This window comes from Littorina saxatilis, linkage group LG2, assembly GCF_037325665.1.
Source record: "Littorina saxatilis isolate snail1 linkage group LG2, US_GU_Lsax_2.0, whole genome shotgun sequence".
NCBI lineage: Eukaryota > Metazoa > Mollusca > Gastropoda > Littorinimorpha > Littorinidae > Littorina > Littorina saxatilis.
This window is the reverse complement of record NC_090246.1, coordinates 7,572,231-7,586,802: the sequence shown is the minus strand read 5'-3', so window position 1 is coordinate 7,586,802 and position 14,572 is coordinate 7,572,231. Positions and strand designations below refer to the sequence as shown.

Here is a 14,572-nt window from a genome sequence, read left to right as displayed (position 1 = left end):
TGACAAGCCCAGGTGTGTGTGTGTATGTGTGTGTGTGTGTGTGTGTGTGTGTGTGTGTGTGTGTGTGTGTGTGTGTGTGTGTGTGTGTGTGCGTGTATGCATGCGTGCGTTCGTTCGTGCATGTGTGTGGGTGTGTCAGTGTGTGTATGCGTTTGTGTGTGGGTGTGTGTGTGTGTGGGGGGGGGGGGGGTAGGTTGTGTGTGTGATGAAAGGGAGAGAGAGAGAGTAAATGTGTCTGTGTGTCTGGCAATGCGTATGCTTGTGTGCCTGTGTGTTTGTTGTTGTGCCTGCCTCCAGCGACATTCCTACCTATACTACCTGTCTGTCTATTTGTTTTATGCCGGCTTAGTCGCTCAGTCACACATATTGCTATTCCTCATTCACCCTGTTTCAAAAGAATGATAGTCACAAGTTCTGCGTCTCACCATCAACGTTTTCCTCATAGCGAAAGCAGAAGACCTTGCTCTCATGTTGTGCAGCATGTAGCCAGTGAAGGGCTGACAATTGGTAGAGTTGACACACCGCACCGTCACAAGCCCGTCTGTCATGACCTCCACTGTCAGCAGGACATAGTCCTCCTGTGTCATCTGGCTCACTGTGGCCTGCACGACAACATACACAATAACAAATACTGCATAGTAAAGTAACAATAATACATGACTGCAAGGTAGAGCAACAGTGGTACATGGCTGCAGGGTAACTACGTATCAGTGGAACATGACTGCAGGGTATCAGTGGAACATGGCTGTCAAGTAAAGTAACTGTGAAACATGACTGCAAGGTAAAGTAGCAATGAAACTGTACTGAATTGTCCACAGGCCGTCTGTTTTGACCTCCAGTTTACAGTCCTCTTTCTTCATCTGGCTCACTCTGGTCTGCAGAGGAGATAAACTAGATTTAAATAAACCAACTAAAACAACACTGGCTTGTAGAGTAGAAGAGTTTTAAAAATGAATGCATGGTCAAGTGACAATTAAACTGTGCTGAATTGTCACAAGGCCGTCTGTCGTGACCTCCAGTTTACAGTCATCTGGCTCAGTAAGAACTACAGAGGATAGAGAAGATGTTTTCCAAAACATTGAAACCACTGTCACGTAAACTACGCATTGCTTTCTTGCAAACTAATGTCGTTTATATGGAGTAAGCAAATGACACTCAAATAAATACAAACAGTTCGAAGGCCTGGAGCAAGTAAACTATTGTTTAGCGATTTTTCTTAGAGCAATGCAAATGTACCACTTTAAATGTACGTCTTCCCTTATGCAACACGTATGGCAACACCCTGTATTCATGACAAATCAATCAGAAAATATAACTCAGGCACTGAGGATGTCACATGCTACATTCTTGTTTGCAGTATGACAAAACTATTCAGAACTCATCACTTACCTGTGAGTCAGAACCCAGAACTGTTATTTCAACTCCGAGAGGAACCAGAAGGCACAGAAAAGTCTCATTGCGATTGGAACTCGTGATTTCATTGGACGAGACGTACATTTGGTACGACGTTTCCCAATGGTCCACTGGAACCGGAAGAGTCATCGTCAAATCCGGATTGTTTCCGGCGGTCGTGCAGCCGGTGAGTTGGCCGACAAAAACTGGAATGTCGGCGAGAATGTGCACTATTTCTGTAATATTGCTTTCAAATTCAAACACCTGTCTATCCCTTGTGGCCGTGTAGGACACGTTATTGTAGAGAAACTGGTCGCCTGCTTGCAAAGGCACGATCTTCAAAAGAGTTGCTACGTCAGTGACGTAGATAGAACCGACCACATACTCTCTGCCGATGGCGTTCAGTGGAATCATCTGCTCCACGGCTAGGTCGTCGGACGGCCTGTCCAAGAACTGTCACAGATAAAATGTTTACTTGTTTACATCTATATATATATATATATATACGACTAGTGTCTGTGTGTCTGTGTGTGTGTGTGTGTTCGCGATGCACGGCCAAAGTTCTCGATGGATCTGCTTCAAATTTGGTGGGCATATTCAGGTAGACCCCGGACACAACCTGGTCGATGAGAATGTTCAACACGTGCTCTCAGCGCGCAGCGCTGAACCGATTTTGGTTTTTCTGTTCATCTTCCCAGATCCATTCCCAGTAACTCTTCCTTATCTTCTCCAGTGTTTTGCGTTTATCTCCCTTCCTTCGTGTGGCGTCAATCCATATTCCCGTTTTTATTTTTAGAAGGTCACTGTCGACAACGCTCAATCCATATTCCCGTTATACTATTTTTAGAAGGTCACTGTCCCGGCGAAGCCGGGTATTACTCTTCCTTATCTTCTCCAGTGTTTTGCGCGTTTATCTCCCTTCCTTCGTGCGGTGCGCCGGCGAAACCGGCGTCCCCGGCGCAGCCGGGTATTCGGCGAAGCCGTACCCGGCGAAGCGGGTATTCATCTAGTTAGGTTGATATATGGTAAGAGTGTATAATCTTGTAACAGTCACTTTACAACACCAGGGAATTTTACAAATTTCCTAAAAATTGCAGTACATTTATAACTTTAATATTTCATGCATTCGGGGATTTAAATTCCCTAAAAAACGCCAGGAAATTGGTACATTTCCTGATTTTTAGGGGCAGGGAATTGTTAAATTTACTGAAAACATATACGAGCGTAGTTCATTGAAAATCAGTGCTATATGTACAGTGAGGGGAAATGATAGGGATAGGTCTCCCGAGGAAATGACAATGGATGTGGGGAAAAGAGTTTGTTTCGGCGACTTCCTCATATTAGTTGAGGGGAAAAAAATACTCGTATGGTCATCGTCAGGCTGAGCATGTACCTTATTAACACGGGACAGAAGATATCTTTCAAAGCTGCAAGTTTAGATATATTTCTGCTGGCTTGACTTTGTTTTCAGATCACAAGACACGAACGTTTTTGTTCGTGTGAGTCTTTTTTGAAAAGTGGATGTATGAATGTCGTGAAGTTAATGTGCTTTGCCGATCGTTTGTTTACGAACCTCAATAGCAAAGGAGAAGAAGAAGAAGAAGAAGAAGAAGAAGAAGAAGAAGAAGAAGAAGAAGAAGAAGAAGAAGAAGAAGAAGAAGAAGAAGAAGAAAAAGAAGGAGGAGGAGAAGAAGGAGGAGGAGGAGGAGGAGGGAGGAGGAGGAGGAGGAGGAGGAGGAGGAGGAGGAGGAAAATGAGGAGGAGGAGGAGGAGGAGGAGGATGAGGAGAAGGAGCAGGAGCAGGAGCAGGAGGAGGAGGAGGAGGAGAAGAAGAAGAAGAAGAAGAAGAAGAAGAAGAAGAAGAAGGAGGAGGAGCAGGAGCAGGAGCAGGAGGAGGAGGAGGAGGAGGAGAAGGAGCAGGAGGAGGAGGAGGAGGAGGAGGAGAAGAAGAAGAAGAAGAAGAAGAAGAAGAAGAAGAAGAAGAAGAAGAAGAAGAAGAAGAAGAAGACTAACCTCAGTAAATTCTCCGCCGGAGAACACTGCTACCTTTTCGTCGCTGTGTATTCTGCTTCCAGTCATGTCACATTCAAAACACAGTACTTGGACCGATTCTCCGCTGTTAAGTCTGGAATTAAAGCCATTTCCAATGAACGTGCGAACACAAGGTAATATCTTATACTCGTGCAGAGAGCATCCATGCATGAGCAACACTTTCCAGCTCAAAACCTACACACAAACGTGCGCGCGCTTACACACACACACACACACACACACAAACACACACACACACACACACACACACACACGTACACACATACACACATACACACACACACACTACACACACACACACACACACACGCACTTACACACACACACACACTTACACACACACACACACACACACACACACACACACACACACACACACACACTTAAACACACACATACAAACACCCACACATACTCACCCATACTCCCAGAGGAAATGTATGAGCACATACATTTTATCATTTGTAAAACAAAATCCGACACTGGACAGAATGCATCAATGCTAGCTATTGATTGTTGGTATTTGTCAGTGAACGGATGTTTTAATCCACGCAGAAACATGAACAGAATGTCTGTGGCAGTGAGCCTGGTCGTATATGCGGAAAGGACAGTACCTTGGAAGTCTGCATTAGTTATCAGGCAATAAAGCGTAAGTCGAATCAAATCAACTTTTAAGATTAAAGTAACTGGCTGTTTTAGATGTGGAAGAGAGTGATAGATTTATGACAAACAAATCCGCCTTTTTGTATAAGACGATGGTACTTTACATTTTCGCTTAAAAGAAGGTGCGCTGCAGAAATGACAAAAATCGCCGTCCATACTGGATGCTGACGGTTCTTGGAGAAAAAATGGCTACAGCAGACATCTCCGACTGCTAGTCGTCAAACAACGCATGTTATGTCACACGAGCTTTTGTGTAAGAAACCAAGCATTTTGTAACATATGGAGAAGAAAATGATAAAGTAATGACAAATACGACTTTATACATGTGGCAGAAGTGCGTTACATGTGGGTTTTTTAAAGAAGCTATGCTGCAGAAATCGCTTTCCGTAACGGAAGTTAACTTGGGAACAAAACGGCTGCAGAAGCCGATACCTCCGACTGCCAGTCGCCAAACAATGCCTTTTATGTGTGCGAGATTATGTATTAGAAACCATGCATTTTGATGACTGTAGCTAAATGTAGAGATTGTTCTAGTAGATGGCACAACACAGTTAGCTGCTGTAGGATTTTGATCGAATTGATCGATCGATATGTTGGTAGGGCCTTTGAAATTTGCCAGCCAGGACAATTCAAACACTTGCACTGAGTTAAAGGTTATCTGACATTGTTGTACCAAGCGCGTATATTATTCCAACTGTTTATTAGGCCTACTTTACTTTCCTCTATTCAAATATATTGCTTTGTGATAATGGAGAAGGAAAAAACCCATAGGGTTGAAAAGGGGGCTTAGTCTCGGGCAGTGGAGGGAAAGTATGGTAAGCCGATTTATGACTGGAACATGAAGTAGATTGTGGGAAGTTTCTGTTTGATGTACAAGTTTGCTTATTAGTATTGTGCGCATGTATGTGCGTATGCGTCCGTGCTTATTCATGCAAGCGTACATGTGTGCGGATGAGCGTTGGTGTTCGTGTGTGAATGTTCGTGCATAGACTTTGAAATAAAAAAATAAATGTGAAGTTTGTTTCATATTTTACAATAGTTTTTGTACCGTTAAGCCATTTGCTAACTTACAGAATGACGATTGAAAATGCATCATTATTATTATTCTCTTTATTTATATAGCGCCTTATCCTAAGTTCAAAGCGCTATATGCCGTGTGAGATGGAACTTTTTACACAATATATCACGCATTCACATCGACCAGCAAACCTCAAGCCTGTTAGGCGAATGTTCACCTTTCGCGGTCTTTATTCCAAGTCACACGGGTATTTGATGGACATTTTTATATATGCCTATACAATTTTGCCAGGAAAGACCCTTTTGTCAATCGTGGGATCTTTAACGTGCACACCCCAATATAGTGTACACGAAGGGACCTCGGTTTTTCGTCTCATCCGAAAGACTAGCACTTGAACCCACCATCTAGGTTAGGAAAGGGGGGAGAAAATAGCGGCCCGACCCAGGGTCGAACACGCAACCTCTCGATTCCGAGCGCAAGTGCGTTACCACTCGGCCACCCAGTCCAGTCATCTGCAATATCAGCGCCTGCCTTGGAAGGGAAAAAGGTAAACTAACAGCTGAAGGTCGACTGGCAAACGTACACCTATGGTTAAACTCAACTGACAGTTTGGCAGTACTTGTAACAATCATGTCTATATGCACGCAAAGTCACGATATTGTTTTTTGAATGTACGTCCACACACATGGGACGGGGTTTAAACATATTTCCGGAAGATTGCATAACATATGAACAAACACCTGTAATTATCCAAAAATATCTTGTATGTAGAAATCGGCTCATGTTTACCCGGTTACGGTAATGTTTTCTCCGTCGGCAAACGTTTGGTTGTTGAAATCGGCCCTCCCACCATTGCTGATTCTCATGCTGACTGCGACCCTCGTGTTGTTCTCGGTTGCCAAGACAACAATGACGCAGTTTTTCACGACGCAATGCGTCACAGCAATGTAGTCGGCGGCCAGGGCTGCTTCAGGAAGTACTGCAAACCTTTTGGAGAAAAAAACCAAGCTTTGAGCACTTTCCATAATTATCTTATATATTTAAGGAACTGATTTTGGCTACTGAAGCAGTGCTTGTGAATCGACCAACACAAAAGATAGGAAATAACCAGAGACAAAAGAAGCATAACAGGAAACAAGAGAGCTCTGTAAAGTGATATCGGATCTATCCAGCTGTTAGCTTGTACTTAGCAATGGATCCATGTGGGCAATCTTGAACTTTAACATTGGAAATTCAAAGCACACTTACCAAGTGCCATTAATGTATTTAATCTGACAGAAGTCAAGTTAGAAAAGAAAGAAGAGAAACAAGACAAAACACTCTGTATTGTCTGTTTAAAACAGAAATTTGCCTTTTGGCTTGCTCTACAATTAGCGTAATCTCTGATACGAAAGCGCGTGGTTAGATTTGATACGCATCACAAATACAATTCCGCACTTACCCTCCTAAAGACTTTTTGCCGGTCGTAAAATAGCTCATGGATGCCTCAGCTAGGATCCTCTCATCGCTCGTTACATGCACGTTCTGTGCGTGGATCCCTGCGCCTATCAGGACGAGGTGTGAGTCCAGTACTACCATTTGAGTCTCGCCGGCAGGAATAATGCAGATCGCTTCACTGGGCAAAGCCAGGCCAAGGGACTGTATTTCCACCTGAAAATGACACGTTACAGACACAAACCTTCCAGTGAAAACAGTTCAATTCACAATCTCAGATCTGCCCAGGGTTTTCATAGGATAACACCCTCCCTCCGCATGGACACATACCAATAATCAGCATCCTGAACTACTTTCTGTGCACACTTCATTTATTTCAATACATTGATTTTGCAGATTGACACTAGTGACTTTCAAGAAATAGAATCCTCGAACTTCTTCTTCTGCTTCTCCTTCTTCTTCGTCCATGGGCTTAGACTCCCACGTTCACTCATGTTTTTAGCACGAGTGGATTTTTACGTGTATGACCGTTTTTACCCCGCCATCCAGGCAGCATACGCCGATTTAGGGGGAGGCATGCTGGGTATGTTCGTGTTTCTATAACCCACCGAACTCTGACATAGATTATAGGATCTTTTCCGTGCGCACTTGGTCTTGTGCTTGCGTGTACACACGAAGGGGGTTAAGTCACTGGCAGGTCTGCACATAAGTTGACCTGGGAGATCGGAAAAAATCTCCACTCTTAACACACCAGGCGGCAGCGACCGGGATTCGAACTCCCGACCTCCCGATTCGGAGGCCGACGTCTTACCACCACGCCACTGCGCCCGGCGAATCCTCGAACAAACCCCTACTGTTCTGAACACAGAGCACCCAGGCTGTTCATTCTTGGGATGTATCCCAGCAGAAGAATGGGCTTATCCCATGTAAACACATCAAATCAAATCAAATTCACTTTATCATCTCAATCTGAGAAATTACATTGGTGGCGCATTAACACGAAGACAAGCGGACGACGAAAACATAACATTAAAATAAATGTACGATTCTTATATAACCAACAGTCTCGATGAATACAAATAATCTTCCCAAGAAGATGTAAAAGATTCATTCAAACACACACATACACACGCACGCACCCCCACACACACACACACGCACGAACGCACGCACGCACGCACGCACGCACACACACACACACACACACACACACACACACACACACATATATACACACGCAAATAGATGTAAAAATAAATGAAAATATTAAAATAATTCATGAATCAATATTGGTGGAGGTTTCTTAAAACTCTACAACTGCAGCAAAACAAGTACACAAACACACGTTGCCTTATCTGAAGTGGTGAGCCAAGTCGTGTACATGGGAATGACTGTGCCTGTGTCCTCTTTAACACAGTGCTAACTGTACTGCAAAAGCTATCAGATAAAAAAGGCACCTTCACATACATGGGTTTTATCGACTTCGAGAAGGCGTTTGCCAGTGTGGACCGAAGCTCCTGTCTTGATTGTCCCACACCGGTATTGTGTACCCGGACAGCGGTGGAAATCACAAAGCAGCTCTACGAGGATTTCTCATACCAAGTCACCCACGACGGGAAGCTGTCTTAAGAGTTCCTAGATACTACTGGAGTCAGACAAGGGTGCTAGCTGTCACTTCTCCCATTCTAGGTGGTGCTCGACTGGGCAGCTCGTAGACAGGCATCCCGTCGTCGCAAACAAAGGAAGAATCGATCCCTTCCAGGCCCAAGACACAGCTTATATAGCCTCCAACCATACAAAACACTTGAGCATAGGGGGAGACTGGCCTTCGGATTAGAACAGCGCTCAACAAACCGGCAAGACTAGCCACTACAGACGAAGGAAATACAGATCAAGATTATCGACGAATTTTTCTACGTTGGAAGCAAAATTACCATTTCGGCAAAACGTTATGCATGTGAACAGTGCCGACGACTTAGCCCCGATCCAGCACCGATTTAGTAGCAACTCAAGAACTCCATTGAGCGCTGCTCTACTGCGACGGCTTCTCCCCCGATTATCAAGTGTTTTACCCCGACAGGCTTTATGGTTGCAGGCGAAATTATAGCTAATGATAATTAGTTTTAACGTCCTCTTAGAACCATTTGGCCTATCTTGGGACAGGTAGAGTTAATAGGCTTTATGTGGGGACAAGACACTGGACAAACATCCAAACAGAGAACACAATGTCATATGATCGTGTTATGTATCTGGAAGTCTGTTGTTGCGATATTTCAAAATGGGGATGGAAGTAATGATTGTGTACGCGGAATATGGTTGGACTGGAGCGGTTTTGTAGGCTTATTTGCTTTGTATGTATGTAGAATATGTTAATATTTGTTGTTGAATAAGTTATAAAAAAAAAAAATTTTAAAAATTTAAAAGAATAAAATAAAAAATAAAAATAAAAAAAATTTAAGAAACAAATTTTAAAATTAAATTTTTTTTTTTTACAAATCTTAATTTAGCCAAAGGAAAATATTGAAACAACTTGCTAAAATGCTATATCAGAATGGGGAACTTAAGTTCAGGTAGGAGGGCAGTATGTGCTTAAGCCTTGTTTGATCAATTGAGTACAGCTATGCTTTGTGTTTTAGGCGCTTTAGTTGTTGGGCGTGGGAGGGGAGGGTGGGGGGGGGGGGAGGGGTCGGTGGGAGAGAGGATTCACGGGTGGGAAGGAGGAAAGGGGATGAGGTTTTCAGAACAGATGTCCTATTTCAGCCTTATATATTGAGAGACACAGGGTGTATGCTGGCTTCCATTGAAGCGTGCAATGTTTATCTAAAAACTCATGGGGTTTCAGTTTGTGTTCGTTGACAAGGGTGTGTAGGTTGCGGAAATCTTGTTGGAGTGATTGGCAGCGGTCAAAGAGGTGTAAAAAAGATAGCAACTGTCCACATTCACAGAGACAGGGAAAGAACTTGTAAGCGCATCCATCCGTGCGAATTCTGCGAAGTATTTTAAGGAGGGGGTTGGGGAGTGTAGGCCTGTTTTGTTTTGTTTGTCGGGACAGAATAAGCCAACCATGGGCATTGCCTTCTGTTTTTAATTCTGTTTCCCAGTGACACCAGGCAACTTTGGCCATTTTGTGTTTTGCTTCCGTCTTTGTTAATTTTAGGTCATGAAATGCTGCTTGATCTGTGACAGCCTCTTTTGCTGCTCTGTCAGCCATATCATTGCCTCTGATCCCTGTGTGAGAGGGGATGTACACAAGGGTCAGTTCTGTCCCAGAGGCAATGATCTGGTGACAGAGGAACAATATTTCCGTCTGAAGCTCTTCCCGATTTCTGGAACCATTTTGGAGAGCAGGCAGAGCTGATTTTGAGTTGGAGAGAATCACGACCCTTGTTGGGGGTCGAGGGAGGTCATTGACATAGTGGCATGCTCTTAAGATGGCGTACATTTCTGCAGTGAAAATGGACACATCCTTATTGAGTTTAATTTTTTTTGTTATTTTGAGGTCAGGAATGACAAAAGCACAGTCAGCTTGGTCATCATTTTGTTTTGAGCCGTCAGTAAATATCTGTAGGTGATCTTTTTAACTGTTTGAGATTATTTCTCGTACTATTGATGAGACAAGTACAGGGTTATCTTTTTTTGTTACACCCAGATCATGATCAGGGATGATAATGGGGGATTCCATGAACCAAAAGGGGAAGGGGTGAATGGGAATGTGGGCCATCCTACCTGGGTTTACCCCACTTTCTTGAAATATCTCCTATTCAGGTGCCTTGGGGATGTGGGGGGGGGGGGGTTATGTTGGCCCGAATACGGGTTATCTCCTATTCAGGTGCCTGGGGGATGTGGGGGGGGGGGGGTTGTTGGACAGAATATGGGTCATCTCCTATTCTGTGTGCTTGGTATCAGTTAGTTTAAACCAGGAACATCAGTTACAAATGTTGTTCTTCTATTTGCTTTATGTTGACAAAGGGTAATCCGCTTTCAGGTCTTCAAGGTTTGGGTTATCTCCAACCAGTTATACATGTTTTCTTTTAGTGTGTACATTTACTTGTCTGGTACTTTGGCGCAGTAGGCAGCGCTTTTTAATTGCACTGTCACAAGCTATTATAAAGTTGATGGCATAAGTAGACATGGCTAATACAAGTAACTGTGGCTTACATAAAATGTAACATAGGCTTTAGCCAAGAAATTCAATGTAGACACCTAAATACAAAGGTGTGGTTGCGCAAAGCGCACCAAATACCCAGGATTCTGGAATTCCCGAACGCCGATGTAAGCGGAGGTATGAACGGATACTGGGTCCCCTAGTTGTTGACCTTTTCTCCATCTACGAATGGTAACTAGGATCAGATCGCATGCTGGCATACGACTAGAATCTGAAAGGGTACATTTCCTTCAGCGGCCGTATGCACGCGGGGCCCGCTGCCAAAGAGCCGGAAGTCTTCGCGAAAAAGAGGCTGCGTAGGGGGTAAAAGAATCGATCAGTTCGTAGAATACGAAACTACCTCCGGTCCTATTACGGATTAGGCTTCTTCAGCTTAGGGGGATAGGGTTTTTAAAAGCCATGCCTACTGCCGCCTTTGTGCCCTTATTTTGCCAATCTCGCTTTATAGCTACTGGATTAAAATCCCATCGAAGCTGTCATCACTCTTAAGTCAATTTCATTGGGTTGTTGCTGCATGCATGGAGTGGATGCAAGAACATTTCTCTGTCTGTCTGAAGCTGAAGTCTAGTCATAACTAGATGCTAACTGCTTTGGTGTTCCGTCTTTTGGGATTGCTACCACCAACGCTTCTTTCCACGCCTTAGTAATTGTGTTGCTTTCATAACAGGATTGGAAAAAACTTTAGCAGTATGTCAAGGAGGCAGTCAGGGAACTGCTGTATCATTTTATATGAAATTGGATCTTTGCCAGTGGACGTGTTATGAAATTATAGCTGTCTCTCAGGCCCAGGTGGAACTAAAATCTTCAATCGCTGGCTTGTAATAGGTCGGACCGTTGCGCTGTTCAAACCGGCACCAACTATCAACCAACTTTTTTGTTAGACTAAAATCGCTCGAAAGTTGGTTGTAACTTGGCTATGTGAACAGCGCTTTCGTGAACTAACCGTGGCAATAGCGGTGCCCACATTGGTGAGGTGGAGCTTTCGTGAACTAACCGTGGCAATAGCGGTGCCCACATTGGTGAGGTGGAGCTTTCGTGAACTAACCGTGGCAATAGCGGTGCCCACATTGGTGAGGTGGAGCTTTCGTGAACTAACCGTGGCAATAGCGGTGCCCACATTGGTGAAGTGCAGCTTTCGTGAACTAACCGTGGCAATAGCGGTGCCCACATTGGTGAGATGGAGCTTTCGTGAACTAACCGTGGCAATACCGTAGCGGTGCCTACATTGGTGAGGTACAGCTTTCGTGAACTAACCGTGGCAATAGCGGTGCCCACATTGGTGAGGTGGAGCTTTCGTGAACTAACCGTGGCAATAGCGGTGCCTACATTGGTGAGGTGCAGCTTTCGTGAACTAACCGTGGCAATAGCGGTGCCCACATTGGTGAGATGGAGCTTTCGTGAACTAACCGTGGCAATAGCGGTGCCTACATTGGTGAGGTGCAGCTTTCGTGAACTAACCGTGGCAATAGCGGTGCCCACATTGGTAAGGTGGAGCGTGAGGGTCTGAGCGGAGGGCTGGTAGTCGTCAACGTTATTCGTTGGCACGTGCTGAATGAAGGCCACGCGGAATTCTGTCCCAGCCATGCCAACGCCAGTATCTAGATACTCAGGGCGATGTACAACGCCAAAACACACACACAGACACACACACACAATCACACACACACAATCATACACACGATGGAATTCAATTAAAATTAATCCTCCCGTGCATGCGTGCGTGCGTGCGTGCGGGCGATCGTGCGTGCGTACGTGCCTGCGTGTGTGTGTGTGTGTGTGTGTGTGTGTGTGTATGTGTGTATGTGTACGTGTGTGTGTGTTTGTGTGTGTGTGTGTGTGTGTGTGTGTGTGTGTGTGTGTGTGTGCGCGTGTGTGTGCGTACGTGTGTGTGTTGTTCGTGAGTGCGTGCCAACGTGCCTGTGTGTGTGTGTGTTTTTGTGTGTGTGTGTGTGTGTGTGTGCGTGCGGGCGTGCGTGCGCCCGCGCATGAGTGTGTGTGTGTGTATACATATGTGTGTGTATGTGTGTTTTTACCTCAGTTGCATGCAGGCTGCTTCAACCCTTCCTTTAACTGTTTCCTTCTCTTTTTTTTCTTTCCTTTAATTTCCTTTTTTTTCCCTTTTTTTTCCTTGTAAATAGGCGGTGAGCATCCTTCTTCATTGGTCTTTTTTTTCTTTTTTCTTTTTAACTCCAACATAAAGGTATATTATTACGCTCACGAAACATGGACATTTTCTATTTACAATGGAAATATTCCTTATATTTACAATTCAATTTATCTACTTAATATTTGAAACTCAAAAAATTACAAACACTGATCCCCAACAAGTTGTCTTTCTAAAAATACTAACACACATTTTCCCAATTAATATTACGTGATTTACAAAATGTCTCATCTTTTTACAACAACTTGTGTCTTAATAGCCAAATATTATATCCTGCATTTTAAACTTAACCCTTAATCCAAGCTTTTCCTCTATCCAATTTTCTATCTTCGTCCAAAACAACTTTACCGGTATACACTCATAAAAAAGAAATGTTCAACAAAATTAACTTCCGTACAACATATACAACATCTGTTATTCTCCCTGACTTGCATTTTACATAATAAGATATTTGTTGGATATATGTTATGTAACATTTTCCATTGCAATTCTCTTAACCTCACTTCTTTAGAAACATAGGCAAGGGTCCAAATTTCCGTATCTACTTGTACACCAAACTTCCTCAACTAAAAATTATATACACAAGGTTTTTCTACAGCAGTAATTACACTTTTCTTTCCTTTCATTTTTCGTATTTGGCTTATTTTTAATCATATACAGGCTACCATCAAACAACTGCTTATCCATCTGGACAATAATATGTTTATTTTCAATCCAATTAATCCATAATTTGAGAAATGCGTTTATTAATGTCCAATAATCCAATAAAATATTTGCATTATTCTTTCCAATTTGTACATATACCTCTGCTGCTGACTTCAATCGCTTTTCTTCTACTATAAACAAATCGCTTACTCTTTCAATCCCAGCATTTTTCCAATAGAAATAAAACAACATTTTCCCGTTATACCGAATCAAATCATTACTCCACAAAATATGTTTCTACAAATTGTTTACATCAACATTATCACGTTCCATCCTAAGCTTGTAATTCAAATGTGTCCACACTACCCTCTGCCTGAATGGGCTTCCAATCATTGTCAAATTCAATTCCTTACTCGGTTTAACATTCAAATCAAAACAACCATACCCTGAAACAACATGTCCCAGAAACCATAGTGGTATAAACGTCCAATTTTCTCTTTTCTATTCATACAAACGTCCAACCCACTGTAAATAAAAAGACTCTTGCATAATGAGCACATTTAACATTTTCAACCCACCTTCACTTATTTTTTTCTCCATTACTTTTCTTTTAACTTTTTCAAATGCTTTTTTATTCGAACACTTTCTCTGCCAAATAAATTTATAAAACAATCTATTTAACTCTGTCAAAACACGATCTGGCAATCCAATCGCCTGCATCACAATTACTAACTGTGAAATAAAAAATATACATTTGATTATTACAATTTTACCGTGAATACTTAAATCTCTTCGACTCCATATCTTAATCAACTTCTTAATCTTCTGAACTCTTAATACCCAATTCTGTTCAACATTTACTGCTCTATCATTATTTACAAAATAAATACCTAACATCTTAATCTTATCTGTGCACTCAAAGGGCAACTTTTGCTCGGGGTGAAGCCTCGCTCAGAGCTATTTATGGAACGGGCGAGAGACGAGAATGGTGGACTTACCCGCTGGTTGACAGGCAGACGATTCATGTACGTTGAAGTTC

At 43.0% G+C, this 14,572-nt stretch overlaps 1 protein-coding gene across 1 annotated transcript in view; it reads right to left on the bottom strand.

Moving 5' to 3' along the window:
- Nucleotides 1-12,400, bottom strand: part of LOC138955691 (serine-rich adhesin for platelets-like) — a 13,824-nt gene extending 1,424 nt beyond the window's left edge. Inside the window, exons 1-6 of the mRNA XM_070327246.1 lie at nucleotides 12,183-12,400; nucleotides 6,567-6,775; nucleotides 5,915-6,112; nucleotides 3,406-3,517; nucleotides 1,390-1,845; nucleotides 426-602 (exon numbers count right to left, since the gene is read on the bottom strand). Of these exons, the coding sequence (XP_070183347.1) occupies nucleotides 426-602; nucleotides 1,390-1,845; nucleotides 3,406-3,517; nucleotides 5,915-6,112; nucleotides 6,567-6,775; nucleotides 12,183-12,308 (1,278 nt within the window). The 5' untranslated portion in view covers nucleotides 12,309-12,400. The remainder of the gene's footprint in view (nucleotides 1-425; nucleotides 603-1,389; nucleotides 1,846-3,405; nucleotides 3,518-5,914; nucleotides 6,113-6,566; nucleotides 6,776-12,182) is intronic.
- Nucleotides 12,401-14,572: the final 2,172 nt, after the last annotated feature.